At 40.5% G+C, this 22,331-nt stretch overlaps 1 protein-coding gene across 5 annotated transcripts in view; it reads left to right on the plus strand.

Moving 5' to 3' along the window:
* The window catches only part of LOC101159011 (DNA topoisomerase I, mitochondrial), a 35,253-nt gene that overhangs the window by 7,728 nt on the left and 5,194 nt on the right, over window positions 1-22,331 (plus strand). For 3 of the 5 annotated variants that reach the window (XM_023956062.1, XM_023956063.1, XM_023956064.1), the window contains exons 5-15: window positions 3,514-3,633; window positions 3,776-3,854; window positions 3,974-4,101; window positions 4,170-4,285; window positions 5,690-5,811; window positions 8,369-8,491; window positions 8,803-8,990; window positions 9,066-9,210; window positions 15,230-15,373; window positions 15,622-15,807; window positions 18,838-18,906. In XM_023956062.1, the coding sequence (XP_023811830.1) occupies window positions 3,514-3,633; window positions 3,776-3,854; window positions 3,974-4,101; window positions 4,170-4,285; window positions 5,690-5,811; window positions 8,369-8,491; window positions 8,803-8,990; window positions 9,066-9,210; window positions 15,230-15,373; window positions 15,622-15,807; window positions 18,838-18,906 (1,420 nt within the window). The remainder of the gene's footprint in view (window positions 1-3,513; window positions 3,634-3,775; window positions 3,855-3,973; window positions 4,102-4,169; window positions 4,286-5,689; window positions 5,812-8,368; window positions 8,492-8,802; window positions 8,991-9,065; window positions 9,211-15,229; window positions 15,374-15,621; window positions 15,808-18,837; window positions 18,907-22,331) is intronic. The other 2 variants (XM_023956065.1, XM_023956066.1) reach the window with 1 other exon arrangement.

A 22,331-nucleotide genomic window follows, 5' to 3' on the forward strand; every position in this document is an offset into this window, starting at 1 on the left:
TTTGCACAGAGCAAAGGGGAAAAAACCCACATGTGTTCCAATGTTTAGGAAGTGCCTCATGTCCTGAGGGTTGACAAACTCCTATATGAAAAAAGAGCAGTTATTTATTGGCAGCAGAGGCGCTAATTTAAAGTCGGCCATTTTCCTGTCCTCTCCTGCAGGGATGCTGTGGAGTAAAGCTCGCAGCTGTGTAATTATTTTTTCTTTCCAACTGCTCTAATTATGTCATAATAGTTATTGTTTTGTGTACGTTTTATAATTACCCCAATATGTGGATTGCTTGTGGTCAGGAGCATGTTATTGTGTGTATTTCTATTCTTTGTTCTGTGTCTTTGTTAAACTCTCCATCTGCTCAGTTGTTTTTCTGTTTTACTGAATAAAATCTAAAAAAGGAAATCAGATTGAAAATATGCGAGCAGCTTCCATGAATGATTCAAGAATGTGTTTGTTCAGCACTAGTTGAAGTTGGTCTATAAAAAGCTTTACTTGGGCTGTGGATCGATACTTGAGTGGGAATTTAATTCTTGAATCAAGATCAAGGAATCAAGCTAAGATTTTTACCATTTCACATATTACGTTTGAATGATTGCTAAGTGGACGTGTTTTTTACTGGGAAAAGTGTATATATTTAAACACCATCATCTATACTTCTATTTAGAACAGGAGATCAGATTCGGCAGATTTTGAAGGACATAAATGTATTTATCTCTTTCACCTCTTTATGCCTAAATTTACTTCCAGCTAGAAAAAAGAAAATCTCACTTCTGTTTTCGAGTATAAGCTAAATGTTTTGAGCTGAAGTAGTTTGGTGCTTATTTGCATCAAGGGGTTAAACAATGTCACAATCAAAAGTCTTTCCGTTACCTTCAGCAGTAAACAAAACTGAAACATCTCTGTTGTTTTGGGTTATTTATAGTATTCCCCCCCATATTCATGGGGTTAGGGACAGAGACGGAGAACCACCCGCCACCTCGCAGCCGATTGTCTCTCGCCGATCTTTCGCCATTTAAAAAGCTTCTGAAACATTTCTGATGCTTGGTAAAACATTTATTCAAGAACATTGGAATATAGCTCAACATATATATATTTTTTTAATTGAGAGCAATAGACTTTAGCGTACTTTATAACGCACATTAGGAGAGTCACTCTTGTCACTCAAGGATTCAAGGATTTTTTTTTATTGCCATTTTCGGTGAACAGGGCAGTTTCACAGAATTGGAATTTGCTGCGGTGCTAATGTGCAACATAAAACGCTTAAGAATAGAAAAAATGAACAACAGTAAGCAAAATAAAAAAATGACACAATGGTCAGAACAATAAATATAATAAGTAGTGCAAACAGTGCAAACCAGGAGTACGTGCTTCCTCCTTATTCAGTTAAGTGCAAGAGGTCATCTTCTTCCAGAAGAGGCCAGTTTCATCCATCATTCATTTATACGGTTGATGATTAGTCTCCGCGATTATCTTCCTCAGCGTTCAAGGATATTTTCCGACCGCTTCTGAGTCAGCTGATACCATTGCTGAGACCAGCTGACACTGGGGGAGAATCCCTCCTTCATGTGGGCACCCCTGAGGTTTCTTCGTTTTTTCCGGAATCCGTTTTTTTTTTAGTTTTTCCTTATCAAGAAGGAGGGCCTAACTGCAGGGATGCCAGTTTAGTTTAGTCTGTTTAGTCAAAGTTTAGTATTATCCTATTAAACTCTATGCGTTTATAATCCTTTTTGATCGTATGTTTACCTTACAATTACCGGTACGAAGCCCATTGAGACGACTGTTGTTGTGATTTTGGGCTATACAAATAAAATTGAATTGAATTTCTCCGTGCAGGAGCACAATCTTTGGTTCTAGCGATTCTTGAACTGGTGGAAATGTCCGTGAAATATTCCGTAGCAGCCGGCAAAGAAGCTGATGGGCCGGCGTGGTCTTCATCTCTGCCCCCCTCATGTTTGTCAGACTAACTACTCTTGCTCCACTACCTCCTATTAGCTCTTGTTAATCTGAATCAAAAGTCTCATACAAGCATCTTGAGCTGAGTTTTTGGGATTAACCGAAGGAGTCACGTGACTCCTTTAAAAATCTTTAAATAAACGGGGAACACTGTAACAACAAATCCTAAAAATGTTCTCCACAGTTACTTATCCTCAAAGTTTAGTTTACTACAGTTCTAGTAGATGGATGACAGACAGAAAATGACGACACAGGAATACCTAAAAAAAAAAAATGGAATAACTAGAAAACACTCGCAGTCCTTTCATCTAAACTTACAACAGTGTTTGCAGCAGAAAACATGTTTTAGTAACTGACTTTTTTTTTAATCTTAGGAGGAAATGACAAAAAACTCCCAAAACTTTAGATAAACATGTTTCAGATTCCTCCGGTACATTTTCTACAGAAAACTAGCAGACACAATGGATTACCAGATTTTTGTTATATTCTTAGTTTTGGATTCATATTTCTTTAATTCAAATTGTCAATTATTTAAAATAAAATAGTTTTTTCATTTCAATAACTGAATTTCCGTCTCATTTTCCCCATCTATAAAAACACTTGATAGTTTTGCTTTACCAGCTCTTTAATTTGAAGATTTGTTTAGTTCATATACTCTAAATAAAATGTATTCCTGCAATTTTAGAGCAAAAATTACATTGCCTTAAGTGTATTTTTACTTGGCTATATTTGTATAGCTCAGGAATCGGCAATCTTGGACATCACAAATATTTGTACTTTATTTTATTTCGATAACGGGTTGAGAATCTCAGAGTTTTTGGATACTCGGTTTAGTCCTTGTCTTTATCACATGAAATGGATGCAGTCCCATTCCAGAAAGGGGCTAGGTCCCATTTATAGTAAAATAAGAACTGGATTAAACAACCCGTCCCCCCGGCGTTCCAAACAGGAAGTACCTGCTGATTCCTAAAAGAAGAAATCCCATAGACTTCTATGGAGAAATAAACAGCTATTACTCAGTCATTATGTTTGTCAGACGAAAAATTCTTGCTCCATTACCTTTTACTAACTTGTTCTTGCTAGTCCTAAATTATTTTCATGCTATTTTTAGTTATTCAAGTTATAAACTGACCAGATGCCTCAAAAGAAAAAAAGTATGTGGCCTCATATCGAGCGTTCAACGCATTTGATTCTCCCAAGCCCGCTTTCAGTGGTGGGGGTGTGGCTTTCTAACCTGATCACTCCTGATTGGAGAGAGTGACTGCTATAGAACTGTAGACGAGCCAATCATGGCTTACTGAGGACATCTACCTCCAACATGGTAAAGGACATATTGCGAAAAAATGGCAACTGAATTGACTTCATTTGGTTGGAACGGGAGGCGAGGCATTTTCTAAGGTAGATGTCGCACATAAATCATCCAGTAATATGTTATACAGTCTAGTCCTTTTATTGGTGCTTTTATTTTTATATATCTGGGTAAAATTTAGTTTTCTGATTCATGAATACTTTAAAAGGGATTCATGTCTGATTAGAGGGGGGAAATTATTCTTTCTTTCTTTTGAGTTTTAGTGATGCTTTGAAAGAAGAGTCCGTGGAGGATTTTGCTACAAAGAAGAAAAGCTTGAAAAGGAAAAGAGTGAAAGATGAACCCAAGGATGGCCCGTCACTCTCGGTTTCACCTCGGTACGTTTTTGAACTTTTGCTTTCAAGTTAGTTTCTTGTACGAACAGCACTGACATTTGTATGAATGTTTTTGACACTTCTACATCTATTTTTGCATTCATTTATGCTGTATGCTGTGATATGAAATGTTAACCACCTTTAGTTTAAAGATAAAAACCGATCAGCCTGATGAAAGTGAAGAGGAAGCTCATGAAAGAAACTCAAAAAAGAGAATAGAAAAGGCAAGTCTGCTTCTCCCTCAGTAATCTGCTTCAATTTATTGGATTAAATCTTAAATTAGTAGAAAATCAATTTGCAATGTGAGCTGGAATCTGCTTCTTGAGTATTTTTCTTCACACAGTCTATTAAAAAAGAGGAAGGAGATCACCCTTTGCCCAAAAAACCAAAAAGGACCAAAGAGGAGATCGAGGAAGCAAAGAAGCTGAAGATACAAAAGAAGGAGGAGGAGGAGAAGAATCGCTGGAGATGGTGGGGGAAATGCTGCATATGTGCCTTTCTTTTACCCGCTTCTTTCTAAAATTTTCGGCTTTTTTAAGGTGGGAAGAAGAAAAGTATGAAGACGGAGTGAAGTGGAAGTCTTTGGAACACAATGGTCCTTACTTCCCACCTGAATACCAGCCCTTGCCTGACGACGTGCACTTCTACTATGATGGTCAGTGGAAATAAAGAGTACATATGCTCCATCTTTGGTATTTTTAAACTAGGCCACATAAATCCCAGTGTGGTTTCAGCTTTTTCATGACCAAAGCTTTACAGCTATGTAAGGAGCTCAATGATGTGGTTATGATTGTATCTTCTGGCATGTTTCTTGTTATCTGGCTGGCCTGTGAAAAGTTCTCAGAGGAACTGTAGGTGGTGGTTTGATAGTGGGAAACTTTTGCTGTGGTGTCTTTTCTCTACAAGGCTTTCGTTGACTTTGATCACTGGTGCTGTAAGCGGACCTGCTTCTTCTTAATGCTCATGTTTTAAAATGACAAAGGTCTGTTGCATCAGAAAGAATATTTGAAATAAATAATTGACTTTATTTGTTGTTTCAGCATCAAACATTTAAAGCCATACTTTTGTCTTGATATGAACGTTACTCCTAGAAATTGAACATGGTGGGATTGATACATTTCGCATTTTAAGTATTTTAGGTGTAGCAGATGTATATTTATTTTTGCTATTTACGCACCCCTATTAAGCCATAGTCACATTCATCTGTACATCTTGGGTGTTGGGGTTGTCTGGGTCTTAAGGGGAGTGCAGGTGAGTCTTGCAGTTCCCATGAGACTCCACCTCAAAACTCCGGAATGTACCATTGTTGTCTGTGTGGTATGTGTATTGTGAAGTATTCGTAAGACTAGTGGAAGTTAAACGCTCTAGTGACGTATGGGTGATGCTGTCGTACGGTGCCCTGTAAGTGCTGTAGGCTTTTAATAAAAAAGTTTATTTGTGCGTTTCAGGCCTCTGCACTTCCCCTTTACTTTACCCTTGTGTGTTGTGTTCGCTAGGACCTGGCGCTCGCAGCATTCACGTTGGGAAAAATTGTGCATAAACTGTTTTCTCTATGGGCTCCCTGAGTGGCTTCTCGTTTTTTTACAGCCCTCCGTACAGGTTTTCCCATTCTTTCATCCCCCAAACAGCCCTAATGCACCAATGAGGGCAGTTGTGATGAAGGCATTAGATACTTGATACCTCTTAAATCTGGTTGCTCTAAAGAAGGATTTTCCTGGTTTCTATGGTGTTTTATGCTACTGTCTCTCAGAATTGGTTTGATCTGTTGTTTCTGTGATTGTAGGCTTTGCCTGTAGATCTCTTTATACTTAACACAGCAGAATACTTCTTTAATAAAATCTAGGATTCTGCAGGATCCCCTGTGAGGAGCAGAGGCAGGTGGTGCTGCATGTAGAAAGTTTGAAATCGTAGCCTTCAAAGGCTCATGTGTGAAGGTGAAATACTTGTCTTTTAACTCGGGTTATAAAATAAAAAGCCTTATAAAGCATTAAAAGCCAGAGCAGTGGAGTGTGTCATTTTGAATCATTCTCTGTGAAGTGACAAGTTCCTGCTTTTCTAGGTAAGAAGATGAAACTGAGCGTGGCAGCTGAGGAGGTGGCACTTTTCTTTGCGCAGATGCTGGACCATGAATATACCACAAAGAAGGTCTTTCGGGAGAATTTCTTCAAAGACTGGAGGAAGGTACAATGATAAAAGCATCTATTTTTAGCTTGTGATTAAATGCAGGTGATTGGTCCCCTGATCTGCTGCAGACCCTGAGCATCATTCCAAAGAAAAGCCGTGGAGTTGGCGGCTGCATGTCTCTGTCCACATCCCATCTGTAGAAATGCAGGATGTGTTGAGGACTTGTACATACTTATTGGTGTCTATCAGAGTGTCCTCTATATAAAGAAAAACATTGTTCCAAGCTTCAAGCATATCATGCAAAATTACAGAATTAATTTTGCGCTGCTTAGTGCTCAATGCTCTTGAAAATACGATTTATGTGAAAGCATTGATATGCTAATCCAGACAACTAGCTGCTATGCATTTGAACAAATCCAATTAAACAGTTTTATTATAGCTGGAAAAAGCCTCCTCGCTTCACTGCCCTCCATGCCCGCCTACTGTCGGGTGTCATTCATGCTCAGGCTCACAGACTGACTGCATGTCTGTAAAATCAGGATTTCTAGAAAGGTAATTCTGGGGCTGAATGTTTGCCAAGAGCTTTGCTTTTGCACTGCATAGATTCCTGGTGATTAAATGCTTTTCAGCATTATTATTACTATTCATTTTTCCTGTTAGATTACCAATTCTTGAATTACTAAAGTAATGGGCCGTTTTCAGTGGCCAGCACTCTTGCCACACAGCCCCCCGGTTCAAGTCCCGACTGAGGGAAACAGAAGACCAACGTGGGACCTTTCTGTGTGGAGTTTGCATGTTCTTCCCGTGCACACCTGAGTTTTCTCCGGAGACTTTGGCTTCCTCGCACTGTGCAGAAACTTGCTTCATAGGTTAATAGGTTTCTCTAAATTTTCCTTAGGTGTGAATGTGAATAGTGTGCATGGGTGTGGCCCTGAGACAGACTGGCGACCTGTCCAGGATGTCCCCTGCTGTCGCCCATGCGTGGCTGGATAGGCTCTGGCAGCCCCGTGACCCCGAAAGGGAACAAACGGGTTTAGAAGAGGAATAAATGAATGAATAAGCCGTTTTAAAAAGGTATAAAACTGATTGTCGACTGGTTTTGCTCACACTAGTCAGGCGTGCGTCTCCTACTCAAGACCCAAAACTAACGTTTTTTTGCATCTTTTATATGAACACATTTGGCAAAGTCTTACTCCAAATATCTTTTTAAAATGGTCTTTCAATTATTATATTGTTTAGTCAAAATCGAAAACCTCTGTTGTTTTCTAGGAGCTAGTTTCTGTAGAGCGGCAGAAGTTCATTAAAAATTCCCCTCTGAGTGGTGGGCGGGAGCTTGTGGCCCACCCAGCGTATTTCTACGTCACTTTTTTTTTATCTGCTCCTAATTCACAACGATTTCAACAAAGAAATACTCAGAAATGCCATTTTCATTACAGTGATCCCTTGCTATAACGCGGTTTACATATCACGGTTTCGCTACTTCACGGATTTGCATAGTGTATTTTGTTCTGCATTCTGATTGGCTAAAAAGTCACTCCGCTTCTTCTCTACCTGAGCGTCAATAACGTTGCAGTTTAATTTGTACACGTACGTAAATCTGCTTGCAAAATTTACAATAAGTAAGTGCAAATTCTCTTGCAATTTCGAGTTTCTCTAAAACCCATAGAAAATGAGCGACAACAACTGCCAAAAACAATATTCTCTTCTTCCGAACAAACACAGCTGCACCGCGGGCTTCAGAAGAAAACATTACAGAGCGGAGTCAGTATGCAGCAGCTCAGTCTGTAGAGCAGTGAAATACACCTAAGTCAATATTTGTCCCACTGTACTTTGTATTTTTTTCATTATTGTTTTATATTTCCTCCCGTTTAATCCCATTACTCGGGTCGCGGTGGGCGGGGCTAATCTCTGCAATTTGAAGCCTTCTGTTCACATTGATGATTAAAATTATTATTTGACAGTACAGTACAGAAGTTATTTGTTGAAAAAAATGTTTCTAAAGTACTTGTATTTGTGAAAAATGGTTTGATCTTTCTTTTCAATGTATAATAGAGTATTTAATTGTATAATAATTGTAAAAGAAAAAAAGGTTTCTACTTCACGGATTTTGCCTATCACGGGTTCTTTTTCGCGGGGGAACGTAACCCCCGCGAAAAACAAGCGTTTACTGTATACATGTACTCAATCATCAAAACAACTCTATATGAACACGTTAAAACACTATTTTCATCAGAATGAATTGAAGTTGTTGGAGCACTTCTTTCATCTGTAGACAGCAGAAGAAATCAAAAGCTTGTGACACTCTGCAGTCACTGTGTTGGTGTCTGGTTGGGACTACTTTGATCTAGCAACCTGCAGTCTTAGAAAGTGAGAACTTTAAGTCCCATATGCTAAGTTACAGCTGTTTGTGCACTAGTTAGAATTGACTAGGCTTTGGCATTCCTGCAAGCATGTCGGCATCCAACGCATGAAAATATATTTTGCGGGGATTCTGAGAACGGTTGCTGCTACTTTAAGTTTTTTTTTTTAAATCAAAGTGTGTCTGTTTTATAAAGATAAAAAATATATTTATATATAAATAAAAATAAATTTTTTGTATCTTGTTCTTGTCTAGGAAATGACTCCTGAGGAAAGGTCAGTGATTCAAGATCTTAACAAGTGCGACTTTGGTGAAATCCATGCTATGCATAAAACCAAAGTGGAGGCAAGAAAAAATATGACCAAGGAGGAGAAACAGGTAAAGCTTTGCTTCTCTGTTGACCTCTGTTTTCAGGAAAAGTTTAACTTTTTCTTTTTAACTTGTTCTGTCCAACAACTGAGCAAACGGATGAGAGCTGAAGCCTTTTGTGTTGGACAGGTTTTATTTTTACAAAAAGAGGTTATGAAGCTTCGGATAACCAGGGTGTAAATTTGTATAAACCCCTTTCTGTTTTTTTTTATGATTTTTTTTTTTTTTTTTTTTTAATTTATTTGTTACATGTTGTGTTGGGACCCGCGCAGCCCGAGCCCACCCACCCAACCTAACCTAACTTTTGGTTTTTATGGTAGACCTTGAAAGAAGCAAATCAAAAAATCGTGGATCAATATGGTTACTGTCTGCTGGACCACCATAAGGAACGTATCGGCAACTTCAAGATTGAACCTCCAGGTTTGTTCCGAGGTAGAGGTGAGCACCCGAAACAGGGAATGCTGAAAAAAAGGATACAACCGGAGGATGTCATCATCAACTGCAGCAAGTGAGTAGAAGGTAGAACTGCTTAGTGAACCGAGTCTATCCACACCACGACACTCTCTAAGCTTTGCTCTGACAGAGATGCCCGCATCCCCGACCCGCCTCCTGGCCACCACTGGAAGGAGGTGCGACATGACAACACTGTGACTTGGTTGGCCAGTTGGACGGAAAACATCCAGGGTTCCATCAAATACATCATGCTCAATGCAAATTCCAAACTTAAGGTACGGTAGATGATCTGCTCCATACTGGGTGAAAAAAAAAATCATGATTATGTTATTGATAACTCTGGAGCAAAGTTGATTTTTTTTAAAATAACTTCATGATTATGCTAATTCTTTTTTACTTGCAGTCCTATTGTTTTTGGCAATGGAACACAACAGATTTCAGATTTGTGAACTACAAAAAATCACTAATCTCAGATGTTTCTATAGTTAAAAACTAAAATTGTAGAACTTTAGGAGCTTTGGACTTTAGGAGACTTTCCCCCAGAGATGACTGTGGAGATAAGATGGTGGTTAAACTCTGGTTGCAGGTCCCTGACCCTGTGTCAAAATGTCCTTAGAAAAGACCATTGACTGTATATGAGAGCTGAAACTCACTCCTGATTGGTGGGAGTAGTTGGTGACTCAAACAGTTATTGGACAAGACACTGAACCCCACAGTGCTCCTAGTGGCTTAGTTTTGTTTTATTTTTAGAGTTGTTTGGAAGAAGGTGGAAGAGGTGTTTGCTGAGCCTTGGTTCTCCTGTTGAGTGGATTTTTCCTGTGCCCCCTTGTTGTGCCTGAATGCAGGCTTCTGTATTGCCCCATTTTTACTGCATTGTGTGTCTCAGCAGAGCTTTCATTGATGGGTTGGTCCTTACTCATTATTCAGTTATATTATTTATTCATGTAGCATCCATTCATAGTAGTAAGCAATGATGGATCTTCGTTTGGGGAAATAGAAGTGGACTTTGAGAAGGTAGTTTAAGGACCAAAGTTTGGACACAAACCAAACTTTGGGTCTGTACTGTATAACAAAAACTGTTTGAAGTCTCCGGTAGAGTTGGACCTGAAATGGTCCATACAGCAGGGGTCGGGAAACTATGGCTCGCGAGCCATATATGGCTCTTTTGATGGTCACATGTGGCTCGCAGACAAATCTTCAATTTTTTTTTATTCATCAGACCAGTCCTTCTCGGGCGCGATGCGATGCCAGAGGCGCGCAGTAGTAGCGGTGCTTGGAGAGAAGGATCTGCGCCAGCATTATCAGTTTACTATTATCTATTATTTCACAGAGTTTGTACCACCCGGAAACCTGTGAATTGCCGTGCCTAAAACTGCGCGCTCCCGTCTCTGAGAAAGAGCGCGCAGTAGCGGGGACGGGATGTGTGAGGGAGAAAGCAGAGGGTGAGGGTGGGGTTGTGGGGACAGCAGGTGAATCGCTGTTATGTCTTGCTGCTTCTGCTTTGCTGCATTCCCTGTCATTCTGCTCACCTGGCAGGTGAAGCCAATGATCTTGATCAGCACCTGCCAGGTTTTTAAATCAGAGGAGGCCATAACCAGGAGGGAGGCATGCACAGAGAGCAGAGCAGGAGGCTGAGGAGCAGTGGGTTGAGTTGGAGCTGTGCTGATTTGTTTCCATTTTTGATTCCCTCTTGGTCCTCAGCAGTCTTATACTGCTGGGTTTTGTTATTTTAGTTTGGGGTTGGACCTTGGTAGTCCTTATTTGCGGGCTTTGTTTATTTTGTTTCAATAGTTACATTTTGTTAGGCAGCCTTAGCAGGGAGCTGCTGACTCCGACGGTCAACGTGGCTGGGTCAGTTGTCTCCCTGAATTATTTTCTGTTTGGCCAAGGCTCCAATCCCTTTGTTTTGTCTATTGTTGGGACCAGCACAGTAATTATTGCTTTCTGTTTTACAGGACACAGGTTATTTCTACCATCTAATAAACTGTGTTCCTAAACTTTGGTGTCCATCGTCCATATGTTTTGGCCCCCTTTTTGATTTACCCCTAGACTGGGACAGGTTTGCCTGTCGGGGGCCGTAACATGTTTGGGGGCTCGTCCTTAAAGCTTTATCCCGCTTGACCAGTGGCAGTTTTTGTGTTGGCAATACTTATTTGGAGGTCTGTCTTTATACAGCCTGTATTGTCTTTGTCATCTGCCCAGGGTTTTGGGGTGCTGGAATGCGCATTTGTGACTCGTGTTAGCTCTCCGTTTTGGGGTGTTTTTTTTTGTGCCTCGTGCTGACACTTTGTTTGGGCTTATTTGCTCATTTGTGTAGATTTGTTTATTTGCACATCTTTGGACACCAGTTTGTGGTTTTTGTGTAATCTTCTGCTTCGGTTTTTTACCTCTCTCTTACTCCTTTGTTAAGCCCCTGCCTGTCAGTTGACTGAGGGTCTGCTGTTTTGACCTGAGTGAAATTTTGTTGCTCCAGTTGGAGGTATTTTGTTTGGGAAGATGAGTTTGCCAGACAGCAAAGCTTCTACGTCTCTCCGTCTTAAGGAGCTTGAGGTTGAACTGCTCCGTTTGAAAATCAAAAAGAAGGAAGTTTGTTATGAGTTTGAGCTCAGAAAAATTAAGGAGGAAAACTACAGGCAAATCTGCCTAAAGGAGCTCGAGTTGCAACAAGCCACCTCGGTTGCACCACCTCCTTCCTTTTGTGTGACACCATTTGATGTGGACGAATGTGTTAAATCTGTACCTCCACTAGGTGACAGGGACATTAATGAGTATTTTGCTCTGTTTGAGAATGCTGCTAGGGTGTTGCAGTGGCCTAAAACTGTCTGGTCACTTTTGCTGCGGAGAGTCCTTACTGGGAAGGCACAAGAAGCAGTGGTGTCCTTGCCAGCCACTGAGAGTCTGGACTATGACAGGGTGAAGGCTGAGGTGCTACATGCATATGCACTTGAGCCTGAGGTTTGTGGAGGTGATGGTGGATTTATCAGGAAAACAAATGATCTGGCTGACGACCAAGCCCTGATAAACCAACATGATGATCCCGTCTCTGTTAATCAGGTTTCTGATTTGGTTGGGAAACGTCCTGAAGTTTTTCCTGCCCAAGCCAGAAGGCAGGAGCAGGACGAATCTGCAGAAAAGGACTTTCTAGACCTGAGTGACGGCTTCATGGCTCATTTTGAAACACCTGGCCTGCAGCCTGTCGAGATTCATGTTTGCATTGGTGGCCATGAGGCCAGAGTCCCTGATCCCCCTCCGCTTGGGTGTTTACCCTTTTCTGGAACTGCTTCAAAGGGACCAACTGTGTTTCCTCTGAAGCAACTGATCTTAAACATGCGTTACCTTTTATTAACATCCCACTTAGTAATAGGTGCTCCAAGGAACCAAAGCAGGACTGGACTTCAGTGCCAGCTTCTGGTAATGGATAAACAATCTGAGCAGGTCACTGTGGACAGCACCCTATTACCAGGCACTGAAGGTACACATCAGTTTCCTTTAAACATCTATCTATTATCTCTCTTCACAGAAGCCATCCTCAACTCACACACAACCAAGGCAGACCTTTTACAGGAGAGGTGGCTCTGTGATGATGAACTTGAGAATTCTGGAGCATTTGTTCTTCAGGAGGGATTCAGGGATTGTAAAAACGTAAAACCCGCTGCCCGTCACTCACTGCAGTGTGTGAGTGTGTGTTTGGCTCCCCGTCTGCATGTGAGCAGTCTGTCTCACATCTACAGAACATTCAGACCTACGATGACGTTTAAAGTCTCAACGCCTGCGTGAAGCAGAAACTCACCACGTATCAACCAGACTAGACCATCAGCAGAACTACCGCGAGAAATACTCATCATTTATTAGCAACAGCATAACGATATTATTAAAAAGAATCCACAGACTTATTGTACTTTAGAAGTGTTGAAATTACATCAAATGCACACATTCACTTGTATATTTAGTTTTAAACATATTGTCGCGGCTTGAGTTTAACTGGGTGGCTGTTGGGCCGCGTTATAAGTTCTGGAGTTCAATGAACGCATCATGCAGTGATCTGATTGGCCCCCAGTTCTGTCGCTCAGCCTGTTGTTAGGTAGTTTGGACCAATGGGGTTCAGCAATGGGCCGAATAAGAGAAATGGGAGGGCTGGAGCGGGAGCAGGGGAATATAAAATTGGGAGAAGCGCTCTCGTCTCGGCGGGAGAGATCCAGGAGTTGCTGAATTAATTTACGGCATTTGTTACAGCCAGCATTAACCAGAATAAAGAACCTTAAAAGAGGTTAAGTCTCAGTGTGGGAAAAGGACACCACATTATTGTATGGCTCTTTCGAAATTACATTTCAAAATATGTGGCGTTTATGGCTCTCTTGGCCAAAAAGGTTCCCGACCCCTGCCATACAGGTTCCAGGAGCAGGTATAAATGTGGAGTGGAAGGCCTGTAAGAGATGAACATTAACAAAGATTCCATCTTTTGTTTGTTTGTTTTTATTCCCTTCATGAAGAACATCACATTACATTAACAGATTCAGGACACGACATAAGTCCACACACATCTCCATCACTGGAAATAAGCAGTGAGAAGAACAAAAATGATTTTTTCTGCCCCTAAAAGGAAAGGGGGGGAAAAAAGACAATCCTACACGGCCTTTTCCGCCTGCCACCACACTAACTACAAATTACATCTTCCTCAAGTTTCTTCTTGATAAATTCTTTTTGTAAAAAGAAGATTATTAGTATCCCCTTTCAGTATTTGCTGTACGATTAACTTGAAACTTAAAATCCTGTGACTCTCATCTTTAGAGATAAAACAATTAGTTTTTTTTTAGGCCATCTCTGTTTCTAACTTTGCAGGATGCCTAACAAATTTAGCTGTTTTACTAAATCTTCACATTTCAACCATCTTGACTTGATCAATAAAACATTTATATGTTCCCTAAATCTAACTTTGTGAATTATTCAAGTAACTCTTTTTGCTGTAAATGTAATGGCATTAAATTGGTTTTATATGTGTTACCCCACACTTCAACACAGCAATTGAAATAAGGCAGAATAATTGAACAATATAACAGTCTCAGTACATCACAGCATAAATAATACAGCAAAAATAATAAACCTCAAGTAATCTAAACGGACATTTTCTGATTGTTACTCCATTATTGCATAGTTTTACCTGTTTTTTTTGTTTGTAAAAACCATAAACTTAGTATTTTGCGAATTCAATATGTTATTAAACCAATATTTAAGTTTAACCTGTTTAATTTGAATATCCTCTAATAAACGTTTTAAACTCTTTCCTGAACAAGAAATTGTCGTGTCATCAGCAAAAGCAGAACAAGTTTCAATACATTTGAGACTTCACAAATGTTATTTGTATATAAAAGAAATGGAATAAGGCCCAATATCGACCCTTGTTGGATTCCACATTCAATATTTATGCATTTTGAGGAATGACTTGCAAACTTTTGATAATTAAGACTGTAACCAGCCAAAATCTTCCTGGTGTCTCATCTGCAGCACAGTGTCAGGAGGAGATTGCCTTTCCGGAGAATGGTGCGGGTTCTGTATTCACTGACTCTAAAAGGACACTTTGTCTTCGATTTCACATGACAAAATCCATCATTTTGCTTGAAGGAGGCTTGATGAGCATTGATCTTGAGAACAAAGCACTCCTGCACTTATTGTCTTGGTTGTGGGGTTTAAAAAACGTCTAGCTGTGTGGTTTCGACATTATTTTCTTCTTTCAGATCTGCCATTGGTGCTCAATGATAATCTCTGCTTAAATATCCATCAACTTTAGTTATTTGACTGTTTATACAAGGTCAACACAACAGAAATAATAAAGGAATTGTCCAAAAATGGTTGATTTTAATTACTCTGGAAAAAATGTTAAAACCAATTCCACGAAAGAAGTTAAATAACAAATTAAATCTGATCTTTAAGCAGCTAAACCTTTAAAACTTTTGTCCCCCTCATGTTTGCTCAGCCCTTCATCTTTTGTGTTGAAAGGTTAAGTTATTCCTCTGTTTGTCTCCATGACGATGTGGCTGTGTTGACTGTCAATGGGTCTAATTGTTTTTGCTGCAGGTTATCAAGTTCAACAAACAGTCGATGATTAAAAATGTTGTCTTTGTGCGTTTTTGTGCTGAAGCCTGAATTTATACCACACTAAACATAATAAATGTTTGTTTTCATATTGTGACTAATGTATTGCTGTATGTAGGCTAAATGCTGCTTTTCTCTTTTTTATGAATCTAAAATTTCTCACATCTTGTTTGTTTTGGCTTTTGTTTTGGTTGGAAAATCCAGGGCGAGAAGGATTGGGAGAAATACGAGATTGCTCGGAAACTGAAGTCATGTGTGGACGACATTCGTAACACGTACCTCGGGGATCTCAAGTCCAGAGAGATGGTCACAAGACAAAGAGCTGTGGCCCTGTACTTCATAGACAAGGTCCGTTTCGAGTCCTTTCATACTTAAACCAGACCTTCTCAGTCTGCACGTACACGAAATGCTGCCTGGTTTATTCATTACCTTTAAAATTCAGTTTTGTTTTCTGTGGGATTATAAATTCCAAGTACGTCTCCCTAATCTGGAGTGTTCCCCATCTCTATATCTAGTGTGTAGGTGACATTAAAGCAATGCTTCGAGTGTGTGCTTGATATTAATGTGATCTTGTGTTTCTTATGATCTAAAAAAAGCTGGCACTGAGGGCTGGTAATGAAAAAGAAGAGGGAGAGACAGCCGACACAGTTGGCTGCTGCTCGCTGCGTGTCGAGCACATCACCCTGCATGAGCAGCTGGATGGGAACAAATGTGTGGTGGAGTTCGACTTCCTGGGTAAAGACTCCATCCGCTACTACAACAAGGTCCCAGTCATCAGCAAGGTAACGAAAAGGCTGCGTTCGCACCCAACACAGTTCACCTGGCAGGGCCGTCCAATCAATGGTAGTGCATTTAATGTATATGATAACTGGAGCGAGTGTGACATCACCAATAGAAAATGGCCTATTTACATCTCAAATAAAATGAAGTCAATGTAGTCGCCAATTGTTAGCAATGCGCTCATGTCGGAGGCAGATGACGTCAGTAAGCAGCGATTGGTCTGTGTCGGTCTACGTCTGCGTTTCTACGGCAACCACTCCACAATCAGGAGTGAGCTTGTTGGAAGGCTACACCCCTACCAGTGAAGGTGAGCTACATGAAATCCGTCAAACCTGTGTCTCCTTTGAGCAAAGAGATTACAGACTCTTATGAATTGAGGCATCTGATTGGTCAGTTTATAACTTGGGAAAAAAGCATAACATGACAAAAATAAGGATAATGAAGAACAAGTAAAAAATAATGGTATTAGAGCATTAATGGTTATTCTGACTAATAGAATGACTGATTAACAGCTGTTTATTTCTCTATATAAGTCTATGGGATTTTGGCTTCTTGGAACTAGCGGGTACTTCCTGTTTGGAACGCCAGGGGGAGGGGTTAGTTTAGTCCAGTTCACCAATACAGTTACAGACATGATCAGAGGTTCTTCAGTGTGTTTTGAGTGCCGGACGTGCAGCACTTGCTTATTGTGGCGCACATCAAAAATTCTGATGTGCTTCAAAGTTTTCAAGGTTCAGATATCTGAACTTTGGCCAAGAATTCCCGTCACGTCAACCAGTCAGGAGTTTGCTATTTTTCTTATTTGTATAGACATGATGAAAATAAAAAGTTCCAGGAATATAGTTTGATATTTTTCCCTCCTTGGACTACGGGACAACAATCGCCTTCCATGTAGCGATCACCCTAAAAACGTTTGACAGTAGCTCCTCCTACATGGTGGAAACATCAGGTTTATGAATACACTTCAATCGCCCAGCAGCCAATTTGATGGGCGCCAAAAACCGAAGCAGAGGATGGGATGTTGCCATGCGGATCGCATTCGTTGTGAGCGCAGAATAACTCGCCTGTTTGGTAAAAATGATCCATTCTTATCATGTAGAACAAACAAAAACAGGAAATTCATACACCTTTAAATTCATAAAAATGTTTACTTTAAGATTTAAGAGTCCGTGTAAAGAAAGTAACTTGCTTTGACACAAATGGCCAAAACAAAACTGAAAATTTGAATTGACTGCACACACAAAAGGCCAGAAAGATTTGAGCTTTTTATCCTAACTTTTAGTTTTTGAAACTTTAAACTGTATCTTTCTGTAGAAACATTTGCTAAGATGACTTCTGCCCTTTTTTTAGCCAATTTCCATCCTGTGCAGTCTTTCTTTTCAGTTTTTGACCAATGTGAGGTAACTCGTAAATTTGATGCAATAAAGGAAGAGTGTCATTAATGACTTTGATTTGATCAAAATGTAAACAGGAGTTAATTTTCGAGGGTTTTGTGCACTGAATACAAGTATGCAGCAAAGGAGTTATGGGTTATGCCAAATTTATGTCGTGCAAAACATTTAGGAAACCTCTGATAGCATCGGTTCATGGGGGTTTTAACAGACTATATCTTCTCCTAATATGTTTTAACTATGCATAGACCATGGTAAAGGACATACAGGGTTGTAACCGGCAGACTTTAGGTTCAAAGCTTTACACATTTACAGTCCTTGTATGTCGGAAAAGGTCTCTCAGTGAATATGGATCAGCCGAGAGATATTAAGAAAACAACATATTAATAGTGACTGGCCTAATTAGGCTTGAGAGAGGGGAAAATGCCAGAAAACTTTAAAAAAAAAATCTTGATGAAGTGTCTACAGTCTGTCAAGCAGCCGTCACATTAGCGTGTGTCTGCATGTATACGTATGTAAATTTCATAGCCCTCTTCTGGCGTCGACCTGTGCTATTGTCTATTCCAGAGATGGAGAGAGAAATGTTAACACCTGACAGCCAAAGTGTTTTGTTTCTTGGCAGAACATATAATTATTCAAATGAGTGCATTCAAAAGCATCACATTAGCTAGAATTAATTAGTTCCTGCATATTTTAGCATCATCAATTCCCTTGCAAATCAGTGTGATTGCAGTTAAATGTCACTTGGAATAAAATGGAACAAGAACGGAGGAAGGGGATTTCTAAATTCTGAAATGTCTGAAGCCGCTGAGACTAAAGGTAAAGTGCGAGCGCCAAAACATTAAAACCATTGACAATCGATGAAACGGAAGAATCGGGTCATGTTTGTAAAATGCCAAAAAGCTTCTTCTTCCCTTCCACTTCTTTGATCTGCACTGCATTAACTGTTTTGGCTGTTCCTATGTTTGGACCATTGACTGTCCGAGAGCTAGACTGAGTGACTCCTCCTCCTTGGCGTTCCAAACGGGAAGTACCCGCTGGCTCCAAGAATCCAAAATCCCATAGAAAATTGTTCTTCTATTGGACAGAAGAACAATTCTTGACACCACACTTCAGAGTGGTTAACATAAAATAAACCCTGACCAACTTGGACCAATTACTGCTTATTTACGAATTCTGGCTCTAACATGGCGAAATAAAGGCTGTATTGACTTAATTTAGTTAGAGCCGGAAGTAAACTTTTTAAAATAATAATAATAATAAAAAAGTCTCAGAACAACATGTTACGAAACATTTTCTTTTTCGTAGGGGGGGCCTGGCAAAAAATAATTGAGAAGCACACTGCTTTAGGGGCTCCACCCTAGTTATCGGGATATTTTTTTGGTTTCCACTTCATCTGAGGATAACCTAGTCGATTAATTTCTTTTTATTTTCCTTTTGAATGATGATACTTTGTTGAATTCCTCCTCATTCATGTGTTTCTAAGATTACAGTCCTCTTACAGCTGGTGTATGATCCCGTTTTGAAAAACCAGCCGCCGCAGATTAAAAAAAAACCAATACAAGATCCCAAAGTGTTGATTGGTAAAGTTTAGATCTGTTAGAACATCCAGGTCTATTGAATCCATTTTTGTTTCTGCAGGTTTTTAAGAGTCTTAAACGTTTTATGGATAACAAGGAACCTGGAGATGAACTCTTTGATCGCCTAAATGTGAGTCCCTCATTATGTTTCTTCCTCTTCTTTTCCACTTGAACGCTGTTGTTAAATGTAGAAACATTTGTTATTTTTAACGTGTAAATTCTGAACTGGTGAAGGAAACATATTTTGACTTTTATTCTTGCTTCTTTAGAAATGTCCCTGTGGTGCATACATGTTTAAAACCTGGTTAAGGTAAAAGAGAATGAGTTTTTTTTTTTTTCTCAATAGACAGAAAGCTGTAGGAAAAGAAAAAGCAGTGACCGGGAAGAAAAATAATATTGGAAAGTGAGGGATTGAACTCAGGGAGATGTTTCAAAGGGAGAAGGGACGCACTGTGGCAGATGTTACTGTGTGTGGCTAAAACTCCTGACCGAACACACTGGTGGATGCATTTCCACACATGAAACCTGGCATCCCGTCAGCCGCTCCTGTAGCTGCAGGCGGCGAGGCCACGCACAACGCCGTGGTCCACTTGCTGCTTCTTCACCGCGGGAGAAATCTGGGTTTATTAGGCTGCACTTGCTGTTTATATAGAGCAACTTTATGTCAAATTGAGATGGGAACCCAGGTTAACAAGTTGGTCCTGTTGAGGAGACACATTCTCATTTACTCCGAACAGTTTGTGGCCGTGCAGAGGCTCACAGTCTGGAGGCCGTAGGTTAAGTACACTCATTGCAAATTCCTTATATTATGCAACCTTGGAAGAAGATGGTTTTAGGTGGGAACTTGTGCTGCAGATGAGTGTTTCCTTGGAGGAGCTGAGACAGACGGGCATGCTCATTGAAGATTAGGACATGTGGCTGCATTTAGACTGAGGAAAGGCAAGATGTGATGCTGCAGAAGGTGAAATGAGAACAGCCCGTCTCTGAACAGGCTTTCCTGTGGGGGTGTCATGGTTGTTTGTGCCAGGCCTGACGTATTCTATCTATCACAGTTGCAATCTATAGACTACGTGCACGACAGAACTTCCGGTTAACTTCCGTGTTTCGAGTGTGAGGCCGACAACTTCCTGTTGGTCGTGTTATTGTTGTGGGGAGTTTTGTTGAGTTGCTAGTTTTGAGTAAATAGGAGCGGATTTCGGGTAAAAGAGAGGCGTTTGGTGTTTCAACGCGTGACAATGACATCACAACACTGTTGTGTACCCGTGTGCGAATTTGTCAAAGTACAACAGTACTAATATAAGCTTTCATAGCTTTCCAGTAGATGTGTCGGTGAGAGAGCCGAATGGATGGTGAACACGGCGGGAGGACTTCACCCCAAGCAAGACGAGTCGTGTTTCGTATTTGCAGCAATCGGAAAGAAAATGCGTCATGTAAACACGCCGTTCGGAATACTTTGCCCCGGTCAGACTCGTTCGGATCAAAATTTCTTTCCGATCGAGATAGCTGGGTATACCGATCGTTGTTCATGTAAACGGTCATTCCGATCGTGTGTCACTATTGATCTGGGTTACATCATGCATAAACGGTGTTTCGCTGAGAGAAAGCTTGTGAGCTCATACGGGACCGACCAGCGGCTCTGCGGACGCCCCGCGTAAAGCCCCGCTCCGCTCTCGCCCCGCTGGGTCTCCCGTCTCTTTCACCCCTCACGAGGGAGATGCGGGGGGGGATGCGTGCTCACTGACGTCTGGACCCGGCATCCGAGCTCTGCGTTCGGGCTCCGGAGCCAGTGGACCGAGTGAACCTCTCTGAATGAGCAGAGCAGCTGGATTTATTAATGTGTTTGAGGGGAGGGTGCTTTGTTACGTGTGAGAATTCGGACTGCGAGCCGAGCCGCCGCTCTGGGTTAGCGGCTGCCAGACTCGCGAGGACAGAGCAGAGCTCGAGCGGCCAGCTTACACAGCCGTCACGGGGCAGTGTGTGAGCTTTTCAGAGCAGAAATGCCGCTCAGTCCTTAGAAACTGTTCAAAAAATCACGACACATGGAATTGTGCTTCTAATTGTGCCCCGACAAATAAAGGCTAATGTTGTTAGCCCGTGTTGTTAGCCTCTCCTAACACTGGGTTGTTCTTCAGTTCTGTTCTTCTTCCACAAAAAAAGCACTGACCACAAGGATTAAATATAAAATGAGAGCGAACAGGCACTTCATAATATTCATAAAATTAATAAAAGCACGTTTGGAAGATCGCCTCGTATATTACCGAGCTGCTGCATAAATGTGACAGCAAAGGTTTGTTTACAACGGGACACATTTCCTTTTCGGTATTTTCGACACAATATTTTGCCCGTAACCACGCACTGGTCGACAATCCCGTAGATGTCGTTCACGTCGATTTTCGGGAGACCTTGTTTGTTGAAAACGGGTGAAATATACCATCTTTCGCAATCAAAATCTGCCGTGTCGCTGCTATAGAAGTCGCAAGCCGGAAATGGTCGGCCTCACACTCAAGGCGGCGGAAGTAGAACTCCTTACTTTCGTGCACGGAGCCTATTGAGAATATGTCGCTGATTCACGATCTTTATAATTATTGAATGGTGTTGTAAAAGTACACTTCACGTAATGTATTTTTACATTACAGAATAGTGTTGGAATTTAAGTTTAAGTATACTAAACATTTACGCTGTCACCGGAAGCAAATAAATCTTCAAAGAAAGTTGTCATTTTCAAATTAAAACCATCAAAGGTTTTTGTAGATAGAAAAAAATTCTAATTCAAGTTCAGTTTAGTAAAATAAATTCTGAAAAAAACGTTTTGTTTTAGACTATTTGAATCACAGCACAGAATGGGAATGACATTAAGAATATCACAAAAAAATTCCTGATTAATGAAGTGACGTCATATGATTGCTAGCATGGTGAAGTTGCACTAGAACTCGTCAAAATCTTTATTTAAAGTCTTGGTTTTTCCACAAAAGATGAAAAAAGTTTGTTAATAAAACTAGTTTTCTGCTGGAAACACTGTTGTCAGTTTGACATACCATAACTCTTCAACCGTTGCACGATCAACACGAATGAGCTAATTCTGACGCAGGGAAACACGGCTTTTCATATCGGCTTTGAACCGACACACAACCCATAACGGACATAGAGTGTTGCATATCAGCGCAAGGCTGCTGGAAATATGAGAAACGGTTTGAAGAGTTACAGGAATCCGATTGATGTCAACTTTAGAGCTAAAGCTCTGATGTTAAAGGGTCAATTACCCTTAAAGGGTCACATTTAATGAAGTTACTCATTCAGTTCAAGCAGCAAGAACGCTGAACTCAAATTTACCTGCCTACAGCCATCCTGACCTGCTTTTCTGTAAGATTTAAACTGTGACTATTCCATCCATTTGGTCAGAATTGGATTTGGAATAGAAGACACATGATTTAGTGTTTCAGTCTGTAAGGAACCCAAAATGTTCTTTTTTTTAATGGGAAAGAAAATGTTTTCGATGGCCCAAAAAGAAGTCTTTCACCTAGTTTTTTCCACTTTTATCATTGAATCCCTTAGAAG

The sequence above is a fragment of the Oryzias latipes genome, chromosome 6 (genome assembly GCF_002234675.1).
Source record: "Oryzias latipes chromosome 6, ASM223467v1".
Lineage (NCBI taxonomy): Eukaryota > Metazoa > Chordata > Actinopteri > Beloniformes > Adrianichthyidae > Oryzias > Oryzias latipes.